This window comes from Leucopleurus acutus (genome assembly GCF_964270905.1).
Source record: "Leucopleurus acutus genome assembly, chromosome: 19".
Classification (NCBI taxonomy): domain Eukaryota; kingdom Metazoa; phylum Chordata; class Mammalia; order Artiodactyla; family Delphinidae; genus Leucopleurus; species Leucopleurus acutus.
The window spans coordinates 20,932,326-20,956,505 of NC_139161.1; the positions used below are offsets into that span (position 1 = coordinate 20,932,326).

General features: G+C 57.9%; 1 protein-coding gene across 1 annotated transcript; it reads right to left on the reverse strand.

The window, feature by feature from the left end:
* Nucleotides 1-1,616: 1,616 nt before the first annotated feature.
* Nucleotides 1,617-23,900, reverse strand: STARD3 (StAR related lipid transfer domain containing 3). Its single transcript, XM_082860981.1, has 15 exons — nt 23,813-23,900; nt 11,401-11,672; nt 8,400-8,477; nt 7,938-8,015; nt 7,761-7,814; nt 7,245-7,362; nt 6,954-7,052; nt 6,682-6,737; nt 6,222-6,314; nt 4,440-4,502; nt 4,183-4,278; nt 3,722-3,801; nt 3,516-3,620; nt 2,296-2,389; nt 1,617-1,847 (listed from the first exon to the last, which is right to left on the reverse strand). Exons 2-15 carry the CDS (start codon nt 11,620-11,622, stop codon nt 1,743-1,745), a joined length of 1,341 nt encoding a protein of 446 aa, XP_082717107.1. The 5' UTR covers nt 11,623-11,672; nt 23,813-23,900; the 3' UTR covers nt 1,617-1,742.
* Nucleotides 23,901-24,180: the final 280 nt, after the last annotated feature.

The following is a 24,180-nucleotide window of genomic DNA, read 5'->3' on the forward strand; positions in this document are numbered from 1 at the left end:
GCTGGCTGTAGCCCCAAAGCAGCCATAAATGGGCTATGTGACTATGGGTCAGCGTCTGCCCCTCTCTGGGCCTCATCTTGCCCCCTTTCTGTTCACAATGGCCGTACCAGAAGAGTTCTGGGTCCTGCCAGCTCCAGGGTGCCACTGGGCAGGACCTGGCTCTCATCCCCAGGGAGAAGGCCAGTAGGAGGGCTGCCAGGACAGCCCAGCACTGAGAGCAGCGGCGCGTGCTGCTGGAAGCTGGCACACAGGGTGGAGGGCATGGGGGAGGAGGAATAAGGGCGTCGCCGAGTGGACAAAGCGAAGGGCACCAAGAGAGGCAGGGACAGGAGCTGAGATGAGAACTCAGTGGTAAGGCCTGTGGGCACCCACCTGGGGCAGAACTGCATCCTCTTGACTACTGAGCACACCTGATTCTTGGTATCTTTTAACCTTACAAAAGCTTTTATAAAGTAGGAAATGGAGGCTCAGAGAGGTAGATTTGCCCAGGGCCGCACACCTAGCCAGGACCAAGAGGAGACCCCGCCCCCACCCCTGGCTCTAAGCAAGTCAGCTCCTCCGGAAGCCTGCAGGCAGGGAGGGGGGAGGGCAGGTTTTCTGGTGGCCCCAGTGTGATGGGGCAGAGACGGGAGGTTAAGTGGAGCCCAGAGGCCCGGATCCCGGCGGTGAATCAGTGACCTGGAAGGCCAGGCCCCACGTCCAGGCTCCCCCCGGACCCCAGCCTTGGGACCCCAGTGGCAACCAAGGCCTGCTGTGGGCCTGGGTACCAGGTCTCTCCCTACCTCCCTCCTCCCAATCCTGGGCTGGAGACCTTAACCTGACCTTCCCTCACCGGAGACCCAGAGACCCGGCAGGGAGGCGGGGAATTTTTCTCTGACCAGTCATCTGCCCAGCTGAACCATTCAAGAAAGTTGGGGGTGGTTCCAGGAACTGGGGCTCCACTGGCTCCATCCCGGCTCTGCGAGGCTCTGCGAGGGTGTGTCACGTGGCGGCTGCAGCCTCCGCGGTGCTGCCCTTCTCTTCCCTCAAGAGGCCAGGCTGGAAGGACTGCTTTTTTTCTTTTTTTTTTTGAGTTCATGTCTTTAATTGGCTCAAATTACAAAGGTCCCCAACGAGGCCCTGGGCGGGGTGTGGGGGGGGAGGCAACCTGAAGATAACCTGGGAGAGGCAGGCTCCCTGCCGGCACCCACCACTCCCACCTGCAACCTACACCCCCACAAGTGCAAGTGGAAAAAGGTCCCAGACCCTTTAAGTAATCCTAAAACACTGTGATGAGAGAGCAGGCGGAAGAAGGGGGTCCTGCGCCTTCACAATGGTGACAAGGCTGCCCTGACTTCTGTCCTGCCCAGGGTCCTCCCCAACCAAGTCCGAGGTTCCCATTCCAGACCCCGGCCTGGCCAGGTGGGGACAGCGGATCTCCTCTTCCAGGAGGCAGGGACGCCATGTAAACGTCGGCAGGATGGACCCCACTGGCCTCAGCGGCAGAGTCAGACGCTTGAGCTCTCGACCTGCCCACGGCCAGGGATTCCAGGCACAGTGAAGCGCGTGGAGGGTGGCAGCTTGGGGCCGAGGGGCTGCTGTGGGAGGAAGCCCCTTCCTCCCCACTGTTTGAGGAAGCCCCTTCCTCCCCACTGTTTGAGGCCAGGTCCCCTGTGGGCAGCGGGAAGCCCAACCGGCCCCTCCTCTGGCTCTGGAGGCCGTGGCGACAGGACCCTGGCCCGCAGGGTGGCGAGGGGGCACGCTCATGCCCGTGCACCCAGCTCTCCGACGCGCTGCCGCAGATGAAAGGCAAATTCAAACATGGTGGCTGCGAGGCTCTGGTGGATGAGGTACCGGGGCAGGCGGCCCTGGGGGAGGCGAGAAGTTCCAGGAAGGCTTGCCCTGGGCAGGGGCTCCCCCTCAACAACTGGCTCCAGCAGGAGCTGCTCTGGGCCAGAACACAGGTGCAGCTCTGGAATGCAGCCTAGGCTGCCCTCCCCCCTCCCCCCTCCCCCCTGGCAGGAAGAACATGCCGTGCCCCGGGTTTGGCGTGAGTCACACAGAAAGACCTGGGAGGGGCTGGGCTGGCAGCCAGCCACCCCCTTCCTGGGGTCCTCGGGAGTCAGAGGTAAAAAGGGGAGGCACAAGCCCGCCGGCAACTCAGGGAGAAGACCACCTGGACCCTGCCCCCAGTTTTAGAGTAAGAAAGGAGGCGGAGAGTAGGGGAGGCTCTGAGCAGAGCAGGGAGCGCCCAAGGTCACACAGCAGAGGCCCCTCCGCTCCACAGAACCTGCCTCGCAGCCCCGGCGCGCCCACCTTCAGATCTGCATTAAGGATCCAGATGAAGGTGCAGACTCCAGGGTTACTGGCTGACTTGAGCACAATGAAGCCCCCAGGACCATTCTCCCCCCTGAGGAGAGAGGCACCAGTGGGGGACCTTGGAGCCAGGCAGAAACCGACTTCCCCCCCACCGCCCCATTCTTGGCCCACCCTGGACTGGGGTGGGAGAGGGAAGGGAGCTGCTGGTCCAGCAACCCCCTCGCTGCCTGAGCAGGGCCCAGGACGGGTGTCCCAGAGGCCACAGCATACAGCCCTCCACCCCCACCTGCCATGTGACGCTCGAATCCTCCTACAACCGCCTGCCGATGTTTGCATACCCCCAGTGGCAGGGAAGCCCCAGCTCACCGCCTTCCCAGCCCTCATCTAGTCGGTCCAGGGATTCTAGGTCTGCTCTAGTCCTGAGGAGGTGGGCTGGGCGGGCACTTCTCACCAGGGCCCAGCTCTGGGAGCGGTGCAGTGCCACTGGTCTCCAGGAGGGGGCGCCTTGTCAGGCGGCGTCAGGCCTGAGCTGTATGGTGCACATCCCATCTCCATTTAATTCGCCTACAGCTCCCCTGACTCCATATAAGGAAGCTGGCACCCAGAGGGGAAATGAGCTTGCCCATCACCCAGCAAGTCTGCGGTGGTGGCGAGACCAGAGCCCCAAGCTGACACTCAAAGAACAGTGCTCTCTGAGGAACCCCAGGACAGAAGGGGAAGAGTGGGGTATCTGGGAGGAGGTCACCTGCAGGGCTAGGATTAGACAGCAGGAGAATTGGAGGAGGCCCTGCAACAGGCAGTAGAGAGTAAGGCCTCTCCTTTGGAGGTACTTCCAAGCGCTGCAGGAGGAAGGCAAGGCCGCGGGGCAGGCAGAGGGGATGAAAGGGGCCCGAGTCTCCTTAGGCAGGAAGTTGATGGTTCAGAACACAGAGCCTCCTGCTCAGGTCCCCCAGACCAGTGCAACCTCATGGCTCCCAGCCCCCTTCCCCGGGCTGGTCCCTATTCATCCCCATTCACGGTCTATCCTGGAGCTGCCCTCCAGCCTGGTGGTGGGTCCAGCCTCCAGCAGGTAAGCAGGATTAGGGGCAGCGGGACTGGGGACAGGAAGGCAGCCTCGGCAGGAGAAAGTGCCCAACTGTACACACCGACCCTGCCCTGTCCCCACAGCTACCAGGGGAGGGGCCGGCGCAGACGACCCCAGGCAAGGCTCAGCTCACCTGACGTATTTGTGTGTCGGGGGCTTGGCGCAGTGGGTGGTGGCGATGCCCGATGACAGGTATCGGTCTCTGCGCCGCTCAATGCGTCGGACGTTCACGAAGTCCCTGGAGGGGTTGGGTTAGGTCAGGGGGTGCCGAGAAGGTCCAGGCGGTCCAGCCAGGTCCAGGCGGCCTGGCTGAGAGGAGGGAGCTTGGGGGCCACTCACCTGGGGGAGACCACACCGCCCGCGGCCCCCGAAGACACATCGTAGGAGATGAGGGTGTTGTCTTCTACTCGCTGCAGGATCTGTGGGCGTCAGGGCAGACGTGAGGTGTATCCACCCCAGGAAAACCCCAGGGAAGGGTCCCAGCATCTCAGGAAAGCCCCAGGCCAGCCTGCTCTCCGCTCAGGTCCCTTAATTAAGAGCCATTCCCATTCATGGGCACTGGCTGGGCCAGGCGCTTTGCGCTTTTCCTCTTTCCATCTTCCCCACCCTCTCCAGGAGGCACTAGTACCACCATCCCCATTTTACAGATGGGGAAGCTGAGGCACAGGGCAGTCCAATGACATGACCTGGGTCCCCTGGGGGTCACTGGTCATGCTGGGGTACAACTGCGCCCTCATCTGCCATGTCGCTCTGCCTCTGCCCTGAGGGGTGACCAGGCCTGGCCCCCTGGCTCGGCTCACCTGGCAGGCTGTCACCGTCTTGTTCCACAGCACCATCCTCTCGGGCTGCAGGATCACCTCCTGGTACACCAGCTCCGCGGGGCAGGGCAGGAAGGTCTGGAGCAGGGCAGGCAGAGGGCTGGGTGGTGCCCTCTCGGGCACACCAGCCCTTCCCTCCTGGTTGGGAGAAACCTGCCGGAGGGTCCCCCTACCCCCGGGCTCTTTCCTTGAGTCCCAGGCAGAGCAGGAGGCTCCAGAACACCTCTTCCCTCACTCACCTTCAGGATGAAGGTCTTGCCATGAAAGGGAACCTCGATGGTGTACACAGTGTCCCCATATTCCTGTGGCAGGGACAGAAGGGTGGCAGGGAGGTGAGCATAGGGCAGAGGGGAGCCTGGGGGGCAGGAATGGGTGACAGGCAGGGCAGGTTTTTAACAGCTCAGGGTAGAAAACTCCAGGAGTTTTGGGATATCTGAGCAGCCATTAAAGAACAGTGGTTCTGGGACCTCCCTGGTGGCACAGTGATTAAGAATCCGCCTGCCAATGCAGGGGACACGGGTTTGATCCCTGGTCCGGGAAGATCCCACATGCTGCAGAGCCACTAAGCCTGTGAGCCACAACTACTGAGCCCACACGTCACAACTACTGAAGCCCACATGCCCACACGCCTAGGGCCCATGCTCCACAACAAGAGAAGCCACCGCAATGAGAAGCCCATGCACTGCAACGAAGAGTAGCCCCCGCTCGCCGCAACTAGAGAGCCTGCGCGAAGTTATCTACAAAGACCCAACGCAGCCAAAAAATAAAAAAGTGGTTCTGCCTCCTTGCCTCCTTCACTGTTGGTGGGAATGTAAATTGGTGCAGCCACTATGGAAAACAGTATGGAGATTCCTCAGAAAACTAAAATTAGAATTACCATATGATCCAGCAATCCCACTCCTGGGAATATACCTGGACAAAACTATAATTCAAAAAGAATTCAAAAAGTCCCTATGTTCATAGCAGCACTGTTCACAATAGTCAAGACATGGCAACAACCTAAATGTCCATCAACAGATGAATGGATATAGAAGATGTGGTACATATATACAATGGAATACTACTCGGCCATAAAAAAGAACGAAATAATGCCATTTGCAGCGACATGGATGCAACTAGAGATTATCATATAAGTGAAGTAAGTCAGAAAGAGAAAGACAAATACCATATGATATCACTTATACGTGGAATCTAAAATATGGCACAGATGAACCTGTCTACAAAACAGAAACAGACTCACAGACAAAGAGAACAGACTTGTGGTTGCCAAGGCGGGTAGGGAGAGGGAGAGGGATGGACGGGGAGTTTGGGGTTGGTAGATGCAAACTATTACATTTAGAATGGATAAACACCAAGGTCCTACTGTATAGCACAGGGAGCTATCTCCAATATCCTGAGATAAACCATAATGGAAAAGAATATATAAAAAGAATGTGCATATGTGTATAACTGAGTCACCCTGCTGTACAGCAGAGATTAACACAACATTGTAAATCAACTACACTTCAATTAAAAAAAAACAGTGGTTCTGACAAATGTTCCGCAACGAGGAGAGAAAGGCTTTTGATATCAAGTTTAAAGGCAGGAGCACAGCTGCGGCTGCAACCACGAAGGACCGTGTCTCCAGGCCGACAAGGGCTGCCAGAGGAACTGGCCAGAGAAAGGGATGACGATGTTTTCCCTCTGTTTTCCAAGCTCTCTGCCATCTTTTTAGATAATACTGTTTTGACCCTGAAACAAAACACCAGACACAGGGCCGAAGCCTGGCTTCCCCTTCAAAGCTGGAGCCGAGGGAGCAGAGCAGCGGGGGGAGGTGGGGGGGGAAGCAGGGAGAGGGGCGGTGGGAATGTCCAATGCAGCCCAACCAAGTGGCTGACCCCAGGGCTCAGCCCCCTCTCCCGGGGTTAGGAATATGGTTCCAACCCATGCAATCTTTGGGCTTATTTCTCAGGCCTCAGAAAAGGGAGGGAAAACTCCCCACAGGAAAACCCTCAGGATCAGGTGGGAGACAGGTTTCTTACATTATTCTTCTCAAACTTCCAGTTCTCCTCCTGGGCCAAGATCTGGTCCACCACCGCCATAGCCTCCTTCCCCTGGAGGATGTACTCCCGTTCCTGGCCAGGGATGGGAGTCAGGAAGGGGTCAGCCTGGGGTCTGCACCCCACCTGCTCTTCCTGCACCGGGCTGGGTGGGAAGCCTGACTCAGCCAGATGTCCAGATGCCGGGTCTGGGCTGGTCTCCCGGGCCCTGCGGGCTTCCTGGGACCAGGTGCCGTGGCTGCGGTTGCTACCCCCAGGCCCCAGGCAGGAAGCAGACCAGTGGGCCTGACCGACAGTGGGGCACACACCCAGATGGACACAGACTGGCATTCAGGCTGCCTAAGGTCTACCCTCCGCTGGGAAGCCCCTGCCCACCTGGCTGAGCGCACCACTGGCCCCTCCTCCAGGGTGCCCACCCGGGGCGGGGTAGGCAGCCAGATACCTGGGCAGAGAAGCCTTTCTTCCCAACAACTTCTTCATCTGATTCATTGTCAGACCCTGCAGAAAACAAGCAGAGGACAATGGGAAGAGGCGGAGAGAGCGGGGCGGCGGGGGTCGGGGGGGGGTTCGGGGTACAAGGGCAATGGTGTAGGGGTATGAAAGCGGGTGTGGCAGAGGGCTGCTCGCCTTCCCCGGGGAGCTGACACGAACAGAAAGAACAGACCCAGCCAACGCCCCTCCCCGAAGGCAGTTCTCCCACCCACCAGCCCGCACCTGCAAAGGATTCTGGGGGTGAATAGAACTGGCCCTCGGACAGGGCGCCGGAGAAGAGCAAGGGTCCTCGGGCGACAGCAGCCTGGGCAGCGAGATACCCTGGGGGAGCAGACGTGGGCAGCCATCGCCCCAGACCAAGGACAGTCGGCCTGGGGCCCCCCAGCCCAGGCTCACCCTAAGGCTCCCAGAGGCAGAGCTGGCAAGAGAGCTCAGAACTGGCTCTCAGGCCCGAAACTCTCCTCTCCTGGGTGGGCCGACCCTCACTGCACCCCCTCACCCCCCAGCACTCACATCGCTCCTCCTCAGCCTCCTGGGGAAGGACTTTGAAGTCAAGGAACCAGGTCTCCAACCAGGCGAGAACGAAGGAGACGATGGGGAGCAAGTAGCCGAAGGCCCCTTTGCTGAGCAGCTGTGGGGGGGGGGGGGCTGGGCTCCACGGCAGGGAGTCACCTCAAACCCACAGCCCCACCCTGGGGCTACCGACTCTGGCCTACACCCCGCTCCTGGTACCAGCTGTGGGGACCCTCTGGGGCACGCGCCTTTGAGGTGGATGGATTAATGGGTTCTGCAGCAGGATAAACTCAGGTTAGGCAGAGGAGGAACTTTCCGTCCTTGGGGCTGCAGCAGGGCGAGTGCGGAAAGCCAGTGGAGATGACCCCTTAGAAATCTCAAAGGACAGGATTCCCCCTCACCTCAACCCCGACGACAGGGTCAGACACCCCAAATCAGAGGAGCGGCCCCTTCTTGGGAGAAGCCCACCCCTCAGGCCAGATGCCCACCAGACCAGCCAGACCCTGAGCCACTGACCTCAGAGAGGATGACCTTGACAATGAGGAATGCACTGGACACCAGCGTGGTGACCTGCCCAGGGGAGGGAAGGAGGAAGAGAGCGAACACAGAGGCTGGGGAGTGAGGCCTCCTCCATCCCATCTCTTGCGCCAGCCCCGCCAGGGCCTGAGAGCTGCCAGGAAAGTGGCATCTTACCGCAATCACCCACCAGTGCCGGAGCCGCAGCACAGCATAGCCCAGGAGCAGTCCGGAGAAGCGGAAGGCGGCCAGGACCTGGCGTGGGGGGCCGGGGAACCATCACGGGCAAGCCAATGGCCCTACCGCTGCTGAAGGCTGGCCTCCCCCTCCAGTCCTGCTGCCTGAGGTTCCCTCCACGTGGTGTGCACACCCCAGGAGAGGATGGCCGAGGCCAAGTCAGCGTTTCTTTGGGGACGATCTGGATGTGACCTTCTTGGATAGGGGTCTCTCGTCTTCCCCTCCCACTTGGGGCTCTCTGAAGGTGGGGCCTCATTTAGGAACCCGTTTGAATACTGAGGGCTCCCTGAAGATAGGAGCAAGTCTCCCTGATCAGATGAGGATGTGTGTTGCGAGAAGAGAATCCAGCGAAAGAGTCACGCTCCTACGCCCTCTGTCCCCAGGATCTCCAAGGCCACTCACCAAGATGTCAAAGAAGGAAGTTTTAAAGCTGTAGTGGATGATCTCCTGCTCCAGGTTCTTCTGGATGCCTGTGTTGGTCTGAAGAGAGAGATGTGGACAGCTCTGCAAGCGGCACCAAGTCCCCAGGGCTGCCCCTTGTTCTCCCAGAGGGGGAGGGGCGGGAGGGGGAGAGAGTAGAACCAGGAGGAGAGGCTGCAAATGCTCAGCTACCACCCAAGAAGCCCCTGCGGCAGCGGGGAGCCCAGCCAGGGACCTGAGACCCCAGCACTATTACTGTTTCTCTAAGGATCCAGGCAGCCCAGACAGGCGGGGCTAAGCTGAGGCTCAGACACTCGCGGGCACACTGCCCAGGAGGAGGCAGGCCTGGAGGGCCTTGGGGCTGTGCAGGAGAGGCGATGAGCCCTACGCAGGTAGGCAGCGCTGGCACACAGGGTGCTGGGAGCATGCCTCTCACATAATTTCATCTCCCTCCCACCACTGCGGTGCTCTATCTTCCCAGCCAAGCATCCGTCTGGGGTGATGGGGGCCAGGGGTGGGCAGTGGTGTCAGACGGAGCCCCAGGTGGCAAATCAATTGATTAGGTTTGTGCTTAATGGGCAAAATCCATCATGCTGCTAGAGGGGGTGGCATTCAGAGCGAGCAGACTGGTCCTTGCCCCTGCCCTCGCCACCCACACATTTTCAATGGGACCCCTGAGACCCTGGCTGGGGAGTGAGGGGTCTGGATGGACACTGAGAGCTAGAGCAGCCTGAGGCTTCAGGAGGAATGGGGTGGCAGGCTTACGCCTCTGCAGGTGGGGCGCCAGCCCCCGGAGAAGGGGGGCACAAGGGGACTCTCAGGAATGGGGCCTGGGAGCCCTGAAGGGGAAGAGCCTTCACACCTGGACCGGGGCTTCTGATCTCCGGCAGATGATATGAACTGGGGCAGTGGGGCTTGAGGGGGTTTGTTAAAGATACAGATGTTCAGACACTGGGTCTGAATCTCAGGCTGAGCTGAGCATCTAGAATGGTTATAAAACTCCCAGGTGATTCTGATGCTCGGGGCAGGAGCCAGCAATGTGGACAGCCCCTCACTGAACTTCGAGCCCCGGCACATCCCCACTGAATGCCTCAACCTCAAGACCGCTCTGAGCCCCGTGGAGTCTGACGCCTCGCTGCCCCTGGTCTGACACCGCACCCCGCCCCAGCTCGGTCCACCTCTTCCTCCTGACTGCTCCCTCTTGGGCTCCACGGCCCCTCCCACCCCTAACAGCCCCTGTCCCTCAAGCTCTGTCTTCCACCATTTTTCTCTTTACAGAGAACTCTCCCTCTGCCTGGGTACCCACCTGCCTACTGCATGAGGACCCAGGACAGTGGAGTTCCAGCCCCTGCTTTGCCACGGGCTACAAGACTTTGGCACAGGTCTTATAACCCGGCCAGGGTCGTTGCATCCACTGGGCAACACACAGTCTGTTAGAGAATTTAAAAAATATATGCTCCAAAATATGAAAATAAGATGACAGAACTGAAAATTAATAAAATTTCAATTAAGTGTCTACTGAGTGAAACATTATGTTGATTCTATGAACTATTAAATCCAGCACTCTGAAATTTTTCATCACATTTGAAAACAATTTGGAGGTTAGATTTGCGCACTTTGCAAGAATTCCCAAGTCTGCATGATGACTGCTAAGCTATTACAGCCAATACAGCCAGAGAGTTTCAAAAGTAAAATTATCAAAAATTTTTTTCAGCTCTTTTCTGGCAAGTAAATATATATACTGAATGAAGGATGTGGGTGAATTTTAGCGTCTGCTTTGAGATGCTGCACGGGACCTTCAAAAGCAAGAATGTCTAAGACCTCGGAAGCTCTTCAAGTGGCCCTGAACCTTGCTGGGCCTCAGTTCTCTCATCGGTAAGATGGTCCCAAAGGCCCCGTGGCTGTGGCTCCTCGCTGAAGGTGCCAGCTCATCCCTGTGCACAAAGGACAGTCACCCTCAGAGCCCTGCCTTGCTTTCCAGCTCAACACGCCTGGAATCAAACTTACCCTCTTCACCCCTAAACCAGCCCCTTCTCCAAATTCATTTCTAGCACCAGTCATTCTCCTGACACCTGAGCTTGTGATCTGGAGGAAGGGCACCTGCCATGCAGAACTCTGACCCACTTTGCACAAGGAGAACAGGGGGTCTCAAAGAGGCTGAGTCCCTTGCTGAGGTCACACAGTTACTACAGAGGAGAAGCTGGCATGGGACCAAGCCTGGGATGCCCTGTTCCACAGCTCCTGCCTCTATATCAGGTCTTGCTCTGCCCTGTTAGCACCAGGGGATTAGGTCCCACCACCAGCTGGCCAAGCACTGCACAGGGGGAGAAGGGGGCAGACCCTGCCCCGACAGGCAGCTCCGCCTCCAGACTGCTAGGTGGCATCTCACCAAACCCAGGAGGCCAAACTGGGGGGCACTGGAAGAATGCCCCAAGTGGGGAAGGAGAGCTGGGTGCCACGGGGAACTGGGAGTTTTTACTGGTTGCTCCCCACTGTACCCTCTGCTTTTAGCACAGTATCTGGGACACAGCAGGGGCTCAAAAACGTTTGTTGAATGAATGAATGAATGAATGAATGAATTGAGCCAGAGAGTAATGTAGAGCAGAAAGAAGACAAAGCTTTCAACAGCTCAACCAGAGTCCTCTGGGCTCCCTCCTCAAGAGTGTCCGCTAGGGGGCAGTATGGCGCAGAGGTCAAGACTGCAAGCTCTGGAGCCAGAGAGTCTGGGTTCAAACCCTGCCGCCTTCACATACTTGCTGAGAGACTTCAGATAAACGACTCAGCCTCTCTGAGTTTCTTTCTCTGGAAGATGAGAACAGCTATTCTTATCATCTCATTCTTCCTTTTACCTGGAAATCAACAGTCCCTCCCCCCCCCCCGCCCCCTGCCGCCGGAGGCAACCCTCCCATACCGCAGATGGAATAACTGAGGCCCAGGCAACCCCCACAGTGCGGCCTGTGCCTCCAGCCTTGCCCCCACTCACGTTCAGCTCAATGATCCAGAGCAGGGAGATGAAAAGCAGGTCGAAGGTGACAAAGAGGCAGAAGGTGCGGCGGACGTCGGAGATGGACCGGCGCTTCTCGCGAGGCGGCGGGAGGAAACGCGAGGAGAGGCTCTGGCTGTGGGACAGCGACGAGCCGAGGGAGGCCACGGCTGGCAGGCTGCGCTCCAGGTCACGGGCCGGCTCCCCAGACAGCTTGCTCATCCTGGCGGCCCCCACCTCCAGGCAGACAGGGCCGGGCCTCAGCGGCACGGCTGCGGGAAGACAGGGCGGCTGGCTCAGGTCCTGCATGTCAGGGTCCTGGAGGTCCTGGTCACCTCCCTCATCCCTTCCCACGCAGCCCCCGGGGACCCCGTTTGCTCCCAAACACATCTGCCCCTCAGCCCCAGCCTAACCCGGTGGCCCAGGGCCCTCTGCCTAATTTCCCACCGTGGCCTGCCCTTCAGGCTGGAGGGGTCTGAGTATCCCTCTCACTCTGTCGTGCTGCTACACCCGCCATCCCCGGCAAAGTCTTGCAGCCCCACGGTCAGCCCTGGAGGCCTCTGGGATCCTCCCCGATGTCTGGGGGCACAGCCTGCTCCTGCCAAGCGCTGCCCTGTGGTTCAGCCTCTGGGCCTGCCCCCACCCCCAGGAGAAGTCAGTCCCAAGCTCTGTTCTTTGTTTTCCAAGCACAAAGCCACATTCCCTCCCAGCAGCCAGCCCTACCCTCCCACCCCCTAATCCATGGCGACTGGGAGGGACTTCCTAGAGCAGAGTGCTCTGCGCTGGGGGCGGGATGGCGGGATGACATCTTCATCTCCAGCTATGTCCCCATCACTGCCACCTCAGGCCCACCCAGCACGGCTCTCTCCCAGCCTCCAACTTGCTCCTCATGGGCGTGTCTCCAGGCTTCCTCTCCCCACCCCGCAGCAACCACCTCTCCACACGACAGCCAGAGAAAGCTTTTCAGAACATGGATCAGATCCTGCCGTTCCCCACTTACAGCCCTTCAAGGGCGCCCCCCGGGTCTGAGGATAACAGCACCCTCCTCGTGATGCCCTCGCAGGGCGTGGCTCTGCCTGGCTCCTCGCACCACTCCTCGCACAAGGCACGGGCCCCGTCTCACTATGATGGCCACCCGGGCCTTCTAGGTCCCTACACGTGGCAGCCCGGTCCTGCCTCGGGAGCCTTAGACCTAGCTCTCCGGGCTGGGTGGAATGTTCTCCCCAGTCCTTTCAACGGGCAGCTCCAAAGCCCTCTCCTCAGAGCCTCCCACCCTCCTGTCCCCAGTCCCAGTTAATTTACGGGGCTTTACCTTCTTCAGTGAACTCTCACCATCTGAAACCATCTTACTGATTGTTCTGCAAACGCCACGGTGCAGGCCTTTATCTGACTTGGTCTCTGCTGTGTCCTAGGACCTAGCACAATGCTGAATAAATGGATGGCCCTCAGCTCCATGCTACATGGTAGAGAGGACCAGGGCAAACCCAGCCACTACCCAAGGCTCGCCCAGAGCTCCAGTGCCCACAGAACACTGCGCCCATGGCCGTGTTTCATGCCCACACAGGGCAAGATGGTTCCTCCTATTCTTCAGATAAGACAGCCAAGGTTCCGAAAGGGTGAATGGACTTACCCATCCCTTACCTGCCTGTGCAATCACGAGGCTGAAATCCTCATGAACCCTAGAGACAAAAGGGGCCCTGGAGCACCCCCTCCCTGCCGTGCAGGCCCCAGGCCTAAGGTCTCTGCTCTACCAGTTTGCTGGCGGGGGCCCTCAGCCCCAGGCCTAAGGTCTCTGCTCTACCAGTTTGCTGGCGGGGGCCCTCAGAGGCCCTGTCCCCTGCACGGGGGGAGGAAAGGTTTAGTCTAGAGACAGAGAAGAGCTGATGCAGTGTAGTGGGGCCTGAGTTTCTGGGAGCCCATCAAGGGTCTCCCTGAGTGTTCTCACACGCCAGCACCAGGGGGCAGGTTTGGGGGCCAGTGGAAGGGGAGCCCTAGATCTTTGTGCTTGATCCTGGGAAGGCAAGATCTAACCAGTCTCCCCTCCAGATTCACTGTCCCCTCCATACGTTTGCTATGTCTGCTACCTTCCACGCCCCACTCCATCTACTAAGTCCAAAACAAGCCCCCCATATGTGGCCAGCAGGGGGTTCCGAGCAAGCCGGATCGCGCATCCCTCTGCCTCTGTGCCAGTGGACACAGAGCTGACTGTTCTCAGCAGAGGCACCAGCCCAAGGCCATCCCCCCACTACCACACTCTTGGGATCCCTGTGACAAGCTCACCTGGAGGGTATTGAAGGAAGGCTGGGCCCAGCTCTGGAAGGCGGCAGTCAGAGGAGGGGATGTGACAGGCCGCAGGCAATGGGACCCCCCAACGTCCATCAGCTGGATCTGGTGCCAGACTGCATGCTCAGCGCATCCCTCACTGAGACAGGGCCGCAGCCCCAGGGCAGGTGACATTCGCTTGTCTCTAATAGCCCTCTTGTCTCCTGCCAGACCTGTCTCTATCTCTCCTCCCCCTTTCTGTCTCTCTCACAAGCTACCTCTCTACCTTTCTTTAGAAGTGTCTCTGTACCCTCTCCCACGTCCATCTTTATTTCGCCCCCTCTCTGGTTCTTCCTCTCCATCTCTCTCCCATCTGTGAGTCTCTCTCCACCCCCATCGGATCAGTCTCTCTCATGTTTCCCTCTCTCTCCTCTTTTCTACCTGCCTTCCCCCTCTCCCTCTTCCTTATCTCATGGCAGGGCGCTGTGACTTCCCCACTCCCAGTCTGCTGCAGGGTCTGTCTGTCTTTCCCCCTGGCTTTCCCCTTCCTTTCTGGGGACAGGACTTGGGTGGCAACAGCTTGGGTGTGAGACACACTCAGAGTGGCAATAGCACTGACACTCACACCCTAGATATCCCTGTGGAAGCGAGAGACAGACAGGGGCTGAGAGCAGAGGTGTTGGGGGAGCCCGGGTGAGCTGTGGACGCAGGGATGTGAGGGAGCCAACCCCGGGAGCTCTGAAGCAGGGGTGGGGGCGCCTGGCCAAGAGGCAGAGAGAGAAGGGTTCTACATTACCCTCCCCCAGGAAAGAAACTCCGGGTCCAAATAAGCAAGAGCTGGTAGGGTAGAATGGGCACTGGTCAGGAGTTAAGACCTGAGCCCCAGTTTGAGGGCAGCCACTAACCCTGAATAACTTTGGGCAAGTCCTTCTTAGCAAACCTCCATTTCTCTATGTGGGAAAAAGGTCCATGGTTTAACTTAAAACGAAACAGCAACAAGAAAACCTTACTTAGAATCTCAATATACGGGAATTCCCTGGTGGTCCAGTGGTTAGGACTCTGTGCTTTCACTGCCGAGGGCCTGGGTTCACTCCCTGGGCGCAGCCAAAAAAAAGAACCTCAACATAGAAAACAGATAAAAGCAGGACTGTGTGGGTCCTGCCACAAGACGCGGCCACAGAGGGCCCCACCGGTCAGCCTCTCCTCAGACTCCATCCATGGTCACCTCTGAGGCGCCTCCTTGGGTGTGGTTTGAAAATGACTCATTCAGACGACTTCAAAAGGCTTTTGAGCTCCCTCCGACCACCTGCCAGTCTAAGAGGTGAAAGCCACCTTGGCCTGGAACTGCCCTGACCCTGGAGGATGGAAGGTGGCAGCTGCCGGCAGAGCAGCTTGGCCTGGCCTCCGCCCACCGCCCCCGCCAGGGCTGCCATGCAGCCCCCTGGGAGCAGCGCCCCCTGCCAGGCCCACCACCTGCTGTCACCGGCCCTTCCCAAGCGCCTTCAGAGGCGTCGGGAGTGGAGCAGCACGTGTGGCATGAAGGAGTCCGCCTGGGCTGCCTGCAGACTTGACCCTTGATGTGTTTGCGGAAGCTGAGCGGCTGAGGCTTGGGGAGGGTTGCGGGGAGGGAGGGGAAACTGGAGGTTTTATCGTCCTGGCTCTGAAGGGAAAGAGGCGTGGGGAGGAGTGGGCAAGGCAGGTCTCTGGGCCCAGGGAAAGCTCAGCAGGCAAAGGGGAGGGGTGGGCCCTCACGCCCCCGCCCAGGCCTTCTCTTACTCGCCCCAGGAAACACTAGCCCGAGCGCAGCAGGAGCTTTGGGTGGGGCCCGACTCAGCGGACAGCAGCAGGCAGCTGTACTGTGCAAAGAGGACTGGACTCTGCGGCCAGGGCTCAAGTCTCAGTCTGCCCTCACCAGCCGTGCGAGCCGGGGCAAAGAGAGCCGTTCTGAGACTCGGTTTCTTCAGCTGCATTAAGTAAAGGGGACGCTAATATACTTAATGCCATAGAACTGTCCACCTGAAAATGGCTGAAACGGTAAATGTGACGCTGTGTATGCTTTACCACAATAACAAAGGCAGCAATGATTGCTACCGCCTCAGGCCGGCAGGTCGGGAGAAGGATGGCAGGTGCTTGGATGGAACCAGCAACTGGCAAGGCCGTCCAGGTGAGAGGGAGATTAAGTGGGGTGCGGGAGGGGGTGGGGCTTACACACCACAGTAGTAAAGTCACCCCCAAAGGCCTGAGTTCAAATGTGAGCTCCACAGTCCACCCGCCTGGTGACCCAGAGCAAGCTGTCCAAGCCTTCAGCCCAGGTTCCCTCACCTTGTGCACTAAGGGCCCAGCTACTGCAGCTCCAGGCAAATGTGTCTCCCCAGGGAGGGGCTGCGGCGGGAGGTGGGGGGCTGCCCTGGCTCCCGGCACAGGCTCTGGAGCGCGGGGCCTGGGACTGATCTCTGATACTACCCCTTCCCACTGGTGCCTGCTCCCCCCACCCCCGCCTCCCCCAGGGTCCAATCTCCACGGTTCTTAGGTGGCAGGGGCACAGACAGGGTCCTTCCCAGGCCTCAGTCACACCCGAGGCCAGAAGCTCCAGCCAGCGTTTCCTGGCCAAGGCAAGTCTGCAATGTGAGCGATGTCCCTCCCTCCCTCCCTCACTCAGCAAGCCCCCAAGGCTGCACCTGGAAACGGGGGATACCTGTACTGAGCCTGGGCCACCTGGCGGATCAGAGGAGACAGCGTGCGTGGGGAGCGCGGCACCACAGAGTCAGCGTGCCATAGACGCCAACCACGGCCACCACGGCTCCCTCTGAGGTCCTCTCACCCTCTCCTCTGCCCAGCTTCCCACGGAGGGCTGGGCCGAGCCGCGCAAGTTCTAGCTAGTGTTCCCTCCACCAGCTGCGCTCTGTGACCCCGAGGGGACGGAACAAGTCTCACCCACATCCAGAAATGATTCTCACTTCGGAGCAGTGCGGCTCCTCCAAATCCTCTCCCCAGGCTGAGGGGACAGGAGACACGGGCTCAAAACACATCCCCCACGCTGCACTGCTCAGGAAATGCTGGCACTAGCCACGGGGGCTTCCCTGACGGGTCCCTAACTCAGCACAAATCAGGAGGAATCGGTGAAGCCAAGAAAGGACTGGATGTCAAGCCAGGAGAAGATTCAAAGCCTGGATTCCCACCTTACTAGTCATTGAACCTCTCTGTGCCTCAGTTTTCTCCCTGTAAAATGGGGGTAACAGTAGTACCTACTTCTTGGAGGTATTATAAGGACTAAGTGACTTATTACACATAATGGCCCCGAACAGTCCCTGACGCAGAGCAATCGCTGCAGAACGGTGAGCTAACATGACACCCCTGCCTCTTTGGCGGAAACACGGCCTCGAGCTCTGACTGTCTCTGGGGGACGGCCTCAGGCCAGGGCTGGGGTTGCTCTGGACCAAGCCCCTGTTAATGCCCAGGTTAATGGAGAATCCACAGCGGGGCAGGAGGCAGAGGCTCTGCGTGCAGAAGAGGTCGGCCTTGGCCTGTGTTCTGCTGCTGGCCGGTCTGGGTGGAAGCTGGCTCGGGGACGGAGGACAGCAGACCGAACAGGCCTGCAGACCATCCACTAGAAACAAATCTGGGCTGGCAGTGGCCCACGCTGGCCCCCTGCAGACATCCTCTCCTTTACTCACTGCACCCACTACCAGGAGCTGTGGAGATGAGAAGACTGAAGCTCAGAGAGGCCTGCCTACAGCCCCCCAGCCTGGATGCAGCAGAGCTGACCCCAGGGACATGTGGGCTTCCCTCAGTGCTGGGCTGGGACCCGGTGAACCCAAACGTGGCTGCCTCCAGAGCCTGTGCTGGCTGGGGAGCGAGGTGTCAAAAGACCCCAAAGAGCTTAACAGCCACCCAGGCAGGGCCTGTGGAGAGCCCAGTGCCCTCCGCTCCACATCTGAACGATCAACAAATCCTTCAAAATCCAGCCAGTAGCTGCCACTGCTCACCACTACCGTCACCTGCCCGAGCCACATCTCTCACCTGCTACAGCTTCCCGACCGCCTCCTGTCCTCGTCCCGAGTCTATTCTCAACGCAGCAGTCAGAGGGATCCCAGTAAAAGTCAGACCACACCTCCCAATGCCCCAAACCTCCAAGAGCTTCCAGCTGCCCCAGAGTAAAGGCCCAAGTCCCCACCCTGGCCTGTAAGCCTCCTCTTCCCCTAGCCTCCTCCCCTGGAACCCTCTGCTCCAGCCACACCAGTCCCTCACTGTTCCCTGGACACATCAAGCACGTTCCCAGCCCTGGACCCTTGTTCCTGCTGTCCTGTCTGTTCCTCCCCTAGGTCTCTGTAATGTCCTCTCCCTCCATTCTGGTCCCTTTGGAGAGGCCTTCCCTGAACACCCTATTTAGCCCCAACCTCCACTCCCTTCCCCTGCTTTATTCGTCTTCACAGCACACATCACCCCAGACATACTGTATGTTTGCTGGGCTGTTTCCTGCCTGCCTTCTTCCACTGGAACAGGGACTCCCATGCTCTGCTCACCGCTGCGTGCCCAGTTCGCAGAACAGTACCAGGCTCACGGTAAATATTCACGAAATGCGCTGAACGACTGCTTCCACCCTCTCCTGCAGCATCACACGCACAGGTGTACGTTCACACCCAGCCCTAGAGGAGCGGCCCCACCTGTCCAGCCTCTCCTGGAGCTGGACTCCACCCTCTCTTGGTGTTTCGTGCTGCCCAGAGCCCCGGCACCTCCGCTACCAACGGGCAAGGGGGACTGGTTTCCTGGGCACCCTCAGGCAGGGCGGCAGCTCCCCTCTTCCCTGAGCCCCAACTCACAGAGAGAAGACCGGGTGAGGAGTTAAATCCCTCAGATAGCAAAAGGGTCCCCGGCACTCTTCTCTTGCTGTGGGGTTGATACCCCTCCTCCAATACTGTCCAGATCACTGGCTGCTCCCAGGACACACCATGGCCAGCTGGTCTCCCTTCTGTGCCTCCAGTGCCTCTGTTTCCCCATTTTGGAATGACCTCCGCCCCCTGGGGGGAGCTCCAACTCTTCAGAGACCAGTTCACAAGGCACCTCCTGGGCAAACCTCACCCTCAGCCTCAGGATTCCCCAAGCCCAGGTCTCGGGACTCTGCCTCAGCACTTCCCTCCCAACACACTAGACCTGAGCCTCAAAGTCATCTCTCCTTAAGCCCCTGAGGCCCAGCCACAGTGTCTGGCCATACATGGCACATATCTAGTAGGTTCACTGGCCTGTGGATCTGTAATGCCTACCCTGGAACAAGGGAAAGGGTGTGGGTTTGGGGGTTGGTCAGCAGACCTGGAGTTGAAAGCCCAAGGCCGTTCTTTATTAGGCTGTGTGCCCTTGACCAAACCACTGAGTCTCTCACCTGTAAAATGGGGATGGTAGAGTGCTCACTTCACAGAACTATTGAAAGGATTAGAAATAACACCTGCAAAGTGCCTGTCCTTAAATAACAGTAGCTATTACTAATATTAGGGGCCACAGTGTTAGAGGCAGGGCCCTGGGCCAGGCATGTGTAGCATGGCACTCTGCCCAAACTGAGGGTCCATCAGTACTGCTAGGTGGTAGGATGGGCCCTGACCTCAGGGAGCTGCTCGCCCAGGATGGTACACATTAGGCTCTCCTGTAGTTCAGGGCTCAGTGGCCCATGCCATCAGCCTCGACAAAGTTGGCTTACTGGCACCTACTCTGCCCCACCCAGAGGGCTTGGGAAGTTCCCTGGAGAGGTAGGAATTTAAGGAGAGGAGGACACGGCAGCAGTGACAAATAAGATATCAAAGCCCAAGCCAGGCTCTGTTTCTCCCTTCCTTTTGGGGAAGTGGAGAGGGTACAGTCAAGCCAAGAGACCATATTGATCACTGTGCACTCCCTACCCCTCCCCAGCCCAGAAGGCTCTGACGGTACCGTTTACTGGAAAATCCTAACAAACTGAGATCTACTCAGCCCTTCAGTTCCCTCTACATGCCAGGCCCTGTTAATGTTGGAGATGCCCCCTGCTCTGTGATTCTCTGACCCCTGGCCTACTCAAGGGCTGGTGAGTCAGGCCCCACCCGACCCCTTGGTGCTGTTGGATACAAATGGGGGCTAATGAGGTCAAGTTCTCAAGGTCAGTCTGGAAACAGCCTGTCATCTTCCAGGGCGATCTCAGTCCTATCAGCCTACTTGAGGGAAGGGCTCTGCAGGGGTGGGGTTGATTCAGCACAGACTCCTCCCAGCACCAGCTCTGACCAGACAAAAGCCAGGATCAGCCTCTTCCCAGGCAGGAAAAGTTCAGAGGGACACACAACGGCCGGATGGGATGCCTTCCTTGTCGGTTATCCCACTGATGTGGCAGCTGCCCCTTTGAGGGCTGGGAGTCCGAGGCAGTTTCTGGGAGACAGCTGTGGACCTGGAGTCAGAGCATGGTTCCTTAAGTTCCTGCTGAGACACCTCCCAAGTCTCAGCTTCCTTGTCTGTAAAATGGGGCCAACCATCTCTACCGTTCAATGCAATAAGCGTGAGCTGTCAAATGTACAGGATTTTTGGTCTCACCCACGCCCCCCTCCTCCAAACAAGTCTAGGTGTGGGAGAGCTCAGTTTACCGCAGCACGAGAACTGAGAGCGTACAGTGTGCCAGACGCTGTGCTGCTCCCTGGGGATATTCAGGGGTTCCGGGTCTGCTGAGGGAGGCTGACAGATAAATGTACAGTGCCATGCTGTGATCAGCACTTTCAGGGAGGAACGAACAAAGGACTGTGGGCTCCCAGAGAAGGGAGCATCTGACCCAGGCTAGAGTGGGTGAGGTCAGGAAAGCCGCAGGGAGGAGAAGCCATTTGACTCGGGCCTCCACATCTACCAGCTGGACGCAAGGAAGATGGGCATTCCAGGCACTAACAAAAGCCCAGATTCAGGTTTAAAGCACAGGCCCAGCCCACAGGAGTGCATGCTGACCTTACCCCAGGGACCTGTCCCCAAACACGGGTACCAGGCCTCCAGACCTCCCCAGGGCATGGTCCCTGCAGGGCACACTTCTTCATGGCCAGGTGAGGGAAAGAATCCCCAGCCTCGGCAGCGGAGCCTGCCTCTGCCCTCCTGCCCACCTCAGCCCCCTCCCCTGCAAGCGCTCTCTATTCAGAGGACCCAGCTCTCCATTCTCTGAGCCCACCCTGGTCTCTACCTCCTCTGGTAAACTCATTTTCTCGCTCTAAGGCCCCTCACTAATTGTCAGCTCCTCTGGAAAGCCATCCTTGGCCTTTTTCTTGCTTGGGTTCCCAGAGCTCTGTGTACATTTCTCTAGAATTAATGCTTGCCATGTAACATTTATTCATTTCCAGATTCATTTCTTGAGCAGAAATGACAAAGAGTCATGAGAAATGACAAAGAGTCATATTCATTGACAAAGAGTCAGGCTTTGGGGCTCTGGGACAGAATGAGAAGTAAGCCACGTCAACTGTCCTCAAGCACTTTATAAAATTAAAAGTTATAGGCTTCCCTGGTGGCGCAGTGGTTGAGAGTCCGCCTGCCGATGCAGGGGACACGGGTTCGTGCCCTGGTCCGGGAAGATCCCACATGCCGCGGAGCGGCTAGGCCCGTGAGCCACGGCCGCCGAGCCTGCGCATCCAGAGCCTGTGCTCCGCAATGGGGGAGGCCACAACAGTGAGAGGCCCGCGTACCGGAAAAAAAAAAAAAAAAAAAAAAAGTTATACCCATTGGGACTTCCCTGGTGGCACAGTGGTTAAAACTCCATGCTCCCAAGGCAGGGGGCCGGAGTTCGATCCCTGGTCAGGGAACTAGATCCCACATGCATGCTGCACCTAGGAATTCGCATGCTGCAACTAAGGAACCCACCTCCCACAACTAAGACGGGGCCCAACCAAATAAAATAAATAAATAAAATATTTTAAAAAGTTATACCCACTGTTCTATATTATTCTTATGTAAAGAGTAATAGCTGGGCTTCCGTGGTGGCGCAGTGGTTGAGAGTCCGCCTGCCGATGCAGGGGACGCAGGTTTGCTCCCTGGTCCGGGAAGATCTCACATGCCGTGGAGCGGCTGGGCCCGTGAGCTGTGGCCGCTGAGCCTGCGCGTCCGGAGCCTGTGCTCCGCAACGGGAGAGGCCACAACAGTGAGGGGCCCGCGTACCGCAAAAAAAAAAAAAAAAAAAAAAGAGTAATAGCTAACATTTATTGAGCACTCATGTGCTCACTGTTTTAAGCCCTAAACATACACTATTTCATTTAATACTCACAATAACTGTCAGGTAGGCACATGACTATCTCCATTTGACAAATGAGGAAACCGAGGCAGTGACTTCATCAAGATCACAAAACAGTATGAGAACGCAAGAAGTCTGATTCAGGAGTCTGTATTGTCAATCATCATGCTATTACGGACAGGTGCTGCAGGGACTCGGGGCAATATTTAGCCTTGGGGGTGGTGGGGGGAAGGTGGTCCAGAGGTGATGCTGCCTGAGCAGAGCACTGAAGGACAAGCAGAAGGTAGCCCAGCAGGTAAGAGGAGAAGGGGCTTTCAGGCAACGGGGCTGGTGCATGCAAAGGCATGGAGACACAAAAGGTGTGCACAAGCGCATCCTGCAATGCCATATTATTGGACCTTAGGGTACACACAGGGTAGGGAAGAGGTAAGGTCATTGAGAGCTCTGTAAATTGTGCTAAAGATTCAGTCTTTCCCATAGGCAATGGGAAACCATCAAAGGGTTTTAAGCAAGGAAGTGACATTATGAGATGTGTTTCTAAAGGATCATAAGAGGCACTTCCTTGTGGCGCAGTGGTTGAGAATTTGCCTGCCAATGCAGGGGACACGGGTTTGATCCCTGGTCCGGGAAGATCCCACATACTGCGGAGGAGCTGAGCCGGTGCACCACTACTAGGCCTGCGCTCTAGAGCCTGTGCACCTAGAGCCGGTGCTCTGCAACAAGAGAAGCCACGGCAATGCGAAGCCCTCGTACCGCAACGAAGAGTAGCCCCCACTCACCGCAACTAGAGAAGGCCCGCGTGCAGCAACGAAGACCCAATGCAGCCATTAATTAATTAATTAATTAATTTTAAAAAATAAAAGGATCACAAGAGTTACAGTTTGGAGGCTGGGTTGCAGGCAGCCATGACTGGAAGTTGCTGGGAAGTCACTGCAGTCATCCTGGTGAGAAACACATCAACAAGGGTGGTAACAAAAGAGAGGCACAGGACCAGGTGTGAAGCATGTTCAGGTCACCTCTTAGATATGGGAATTGAGAAAGAAGAGGAAGTATAATTCTCAGGTTTCTGGCTGGGATGGGGTGGTAGAGAAAGAATGAAGCTGCAGGGGAGAAGGCAGCAGTTCAAGTTCAGACGAAGTGAGTGGCAGCTGGAGTGGAGCTGTACAACTGGTAGCTGGATGGCCAAGTCTGAGGCTCCAGGGAGGGGCACTCCGCTGAAGATGTAGATCTGGGCGCGTTTCGGGTGTTTAGGCGGTGTAAAGCTGAAGCCATGAGAGTTGACGAGACCACCCAATTCAGTGTACAGAGTAAGGGACTGGGCGAGAGAGGAGAATGTGAAACGGCATTTCTACAGTCAGAGAAGTAGGAAGAAAATAAGGGGATGCTGACGCGGAGGAAGCCAAAAAAGGCGGAGAGAGGCACGTATCAACTACTTCAATTACGAGTTAGTATGCACCTCTAAGAACTCAAGAAAGACACTAAAGGGCCCTTCTGATGTCAATTAGGAAGTCATTCACTGCCATTTCCAAAGGAAGTTGAGGGAGACCGGATGACAGTGAGACGCAGACCTACAGTAACTTGTAGATATATTCATTCTCAGGCCCTGACCCCTCCCCATATCCAACTCCTGTCCTTTAATACTCTGATACCGCCCCCTCGCTTCTCCGCTCACAAAGAAGAGATAGGCTTTGGAGGCCGATCCGGGACGCCCTTCCCGGGCTCTCTCGAGTGGGCGGGGCCGCGGACGGTCGACGCCCGAGACCCTCGAACCCGGCGCGGGGTGGAGCAAGGCCAAGCAGAGGAAGGGGGCGGAACCTGGGGCGCAGGGGGTGTGGGAAGGGTCGGACGGAACTATGAACGGACACCGGCTAGAGAGGCGGGATCTGCTGGCAAGACGTAGCCTTCGTACCACCACCCGGTCCCACTGACCTCTCGCGGACCCACCTGCTCCATGTCAGCCACGGCCCCAGTTCTTCTTAGCCCCAGCCGCAGCCGGTCTCCGCGGCCCCAGCAGCGCCTCGGAGAGGAAGGGGATCTCCCGGCGGCGCCACTTCCGCCACTGAGTCCGCCCCCGAGAGCGAACGTGCGTAGGACTGAAGCCCCGCCCCCAAGCCCTCGGGCCCCACCCCCAAGGGGCGGAAGTGGGGGCTGCAGCTAAAGTTAGGCCTGAAAGGATATTCGTAACGGTAGGGGTGTTGGAAAGAAGCCCAGGGGCATCATCCTTATTGGGCCACACAGGCCTGGCACTGTGGAGAAAAAGGGATCTTCCTGCGGGGAGGCCTGTGGGGCTGGGGGACAGGCCCTTTGGAGGA

Coding starts and splice junctions, on each gene's coding strand:
- STARD3 (XM_082860981.1), bottom strand. CDS start 11,622: ATGAGCAAGCTGTCTGGGGAGCCGGCCCGTGACCTGGAGCGCAGCCTG. Junction 6,738..6,953: donor ACCCCCAGAATCCTTTGCAG/GTGCGGGCTGGT, acceptor TGTTTTCTGCAG/GGTCTGACAATGAATCAGAT. Junction 6,315..6,681: donor AGAAAGGCTTCTCTGCCCAG/GTATCTGGCTGC, acceptor ATCCCTGGCCAG/GAACGGGAGTACATCCTCCA.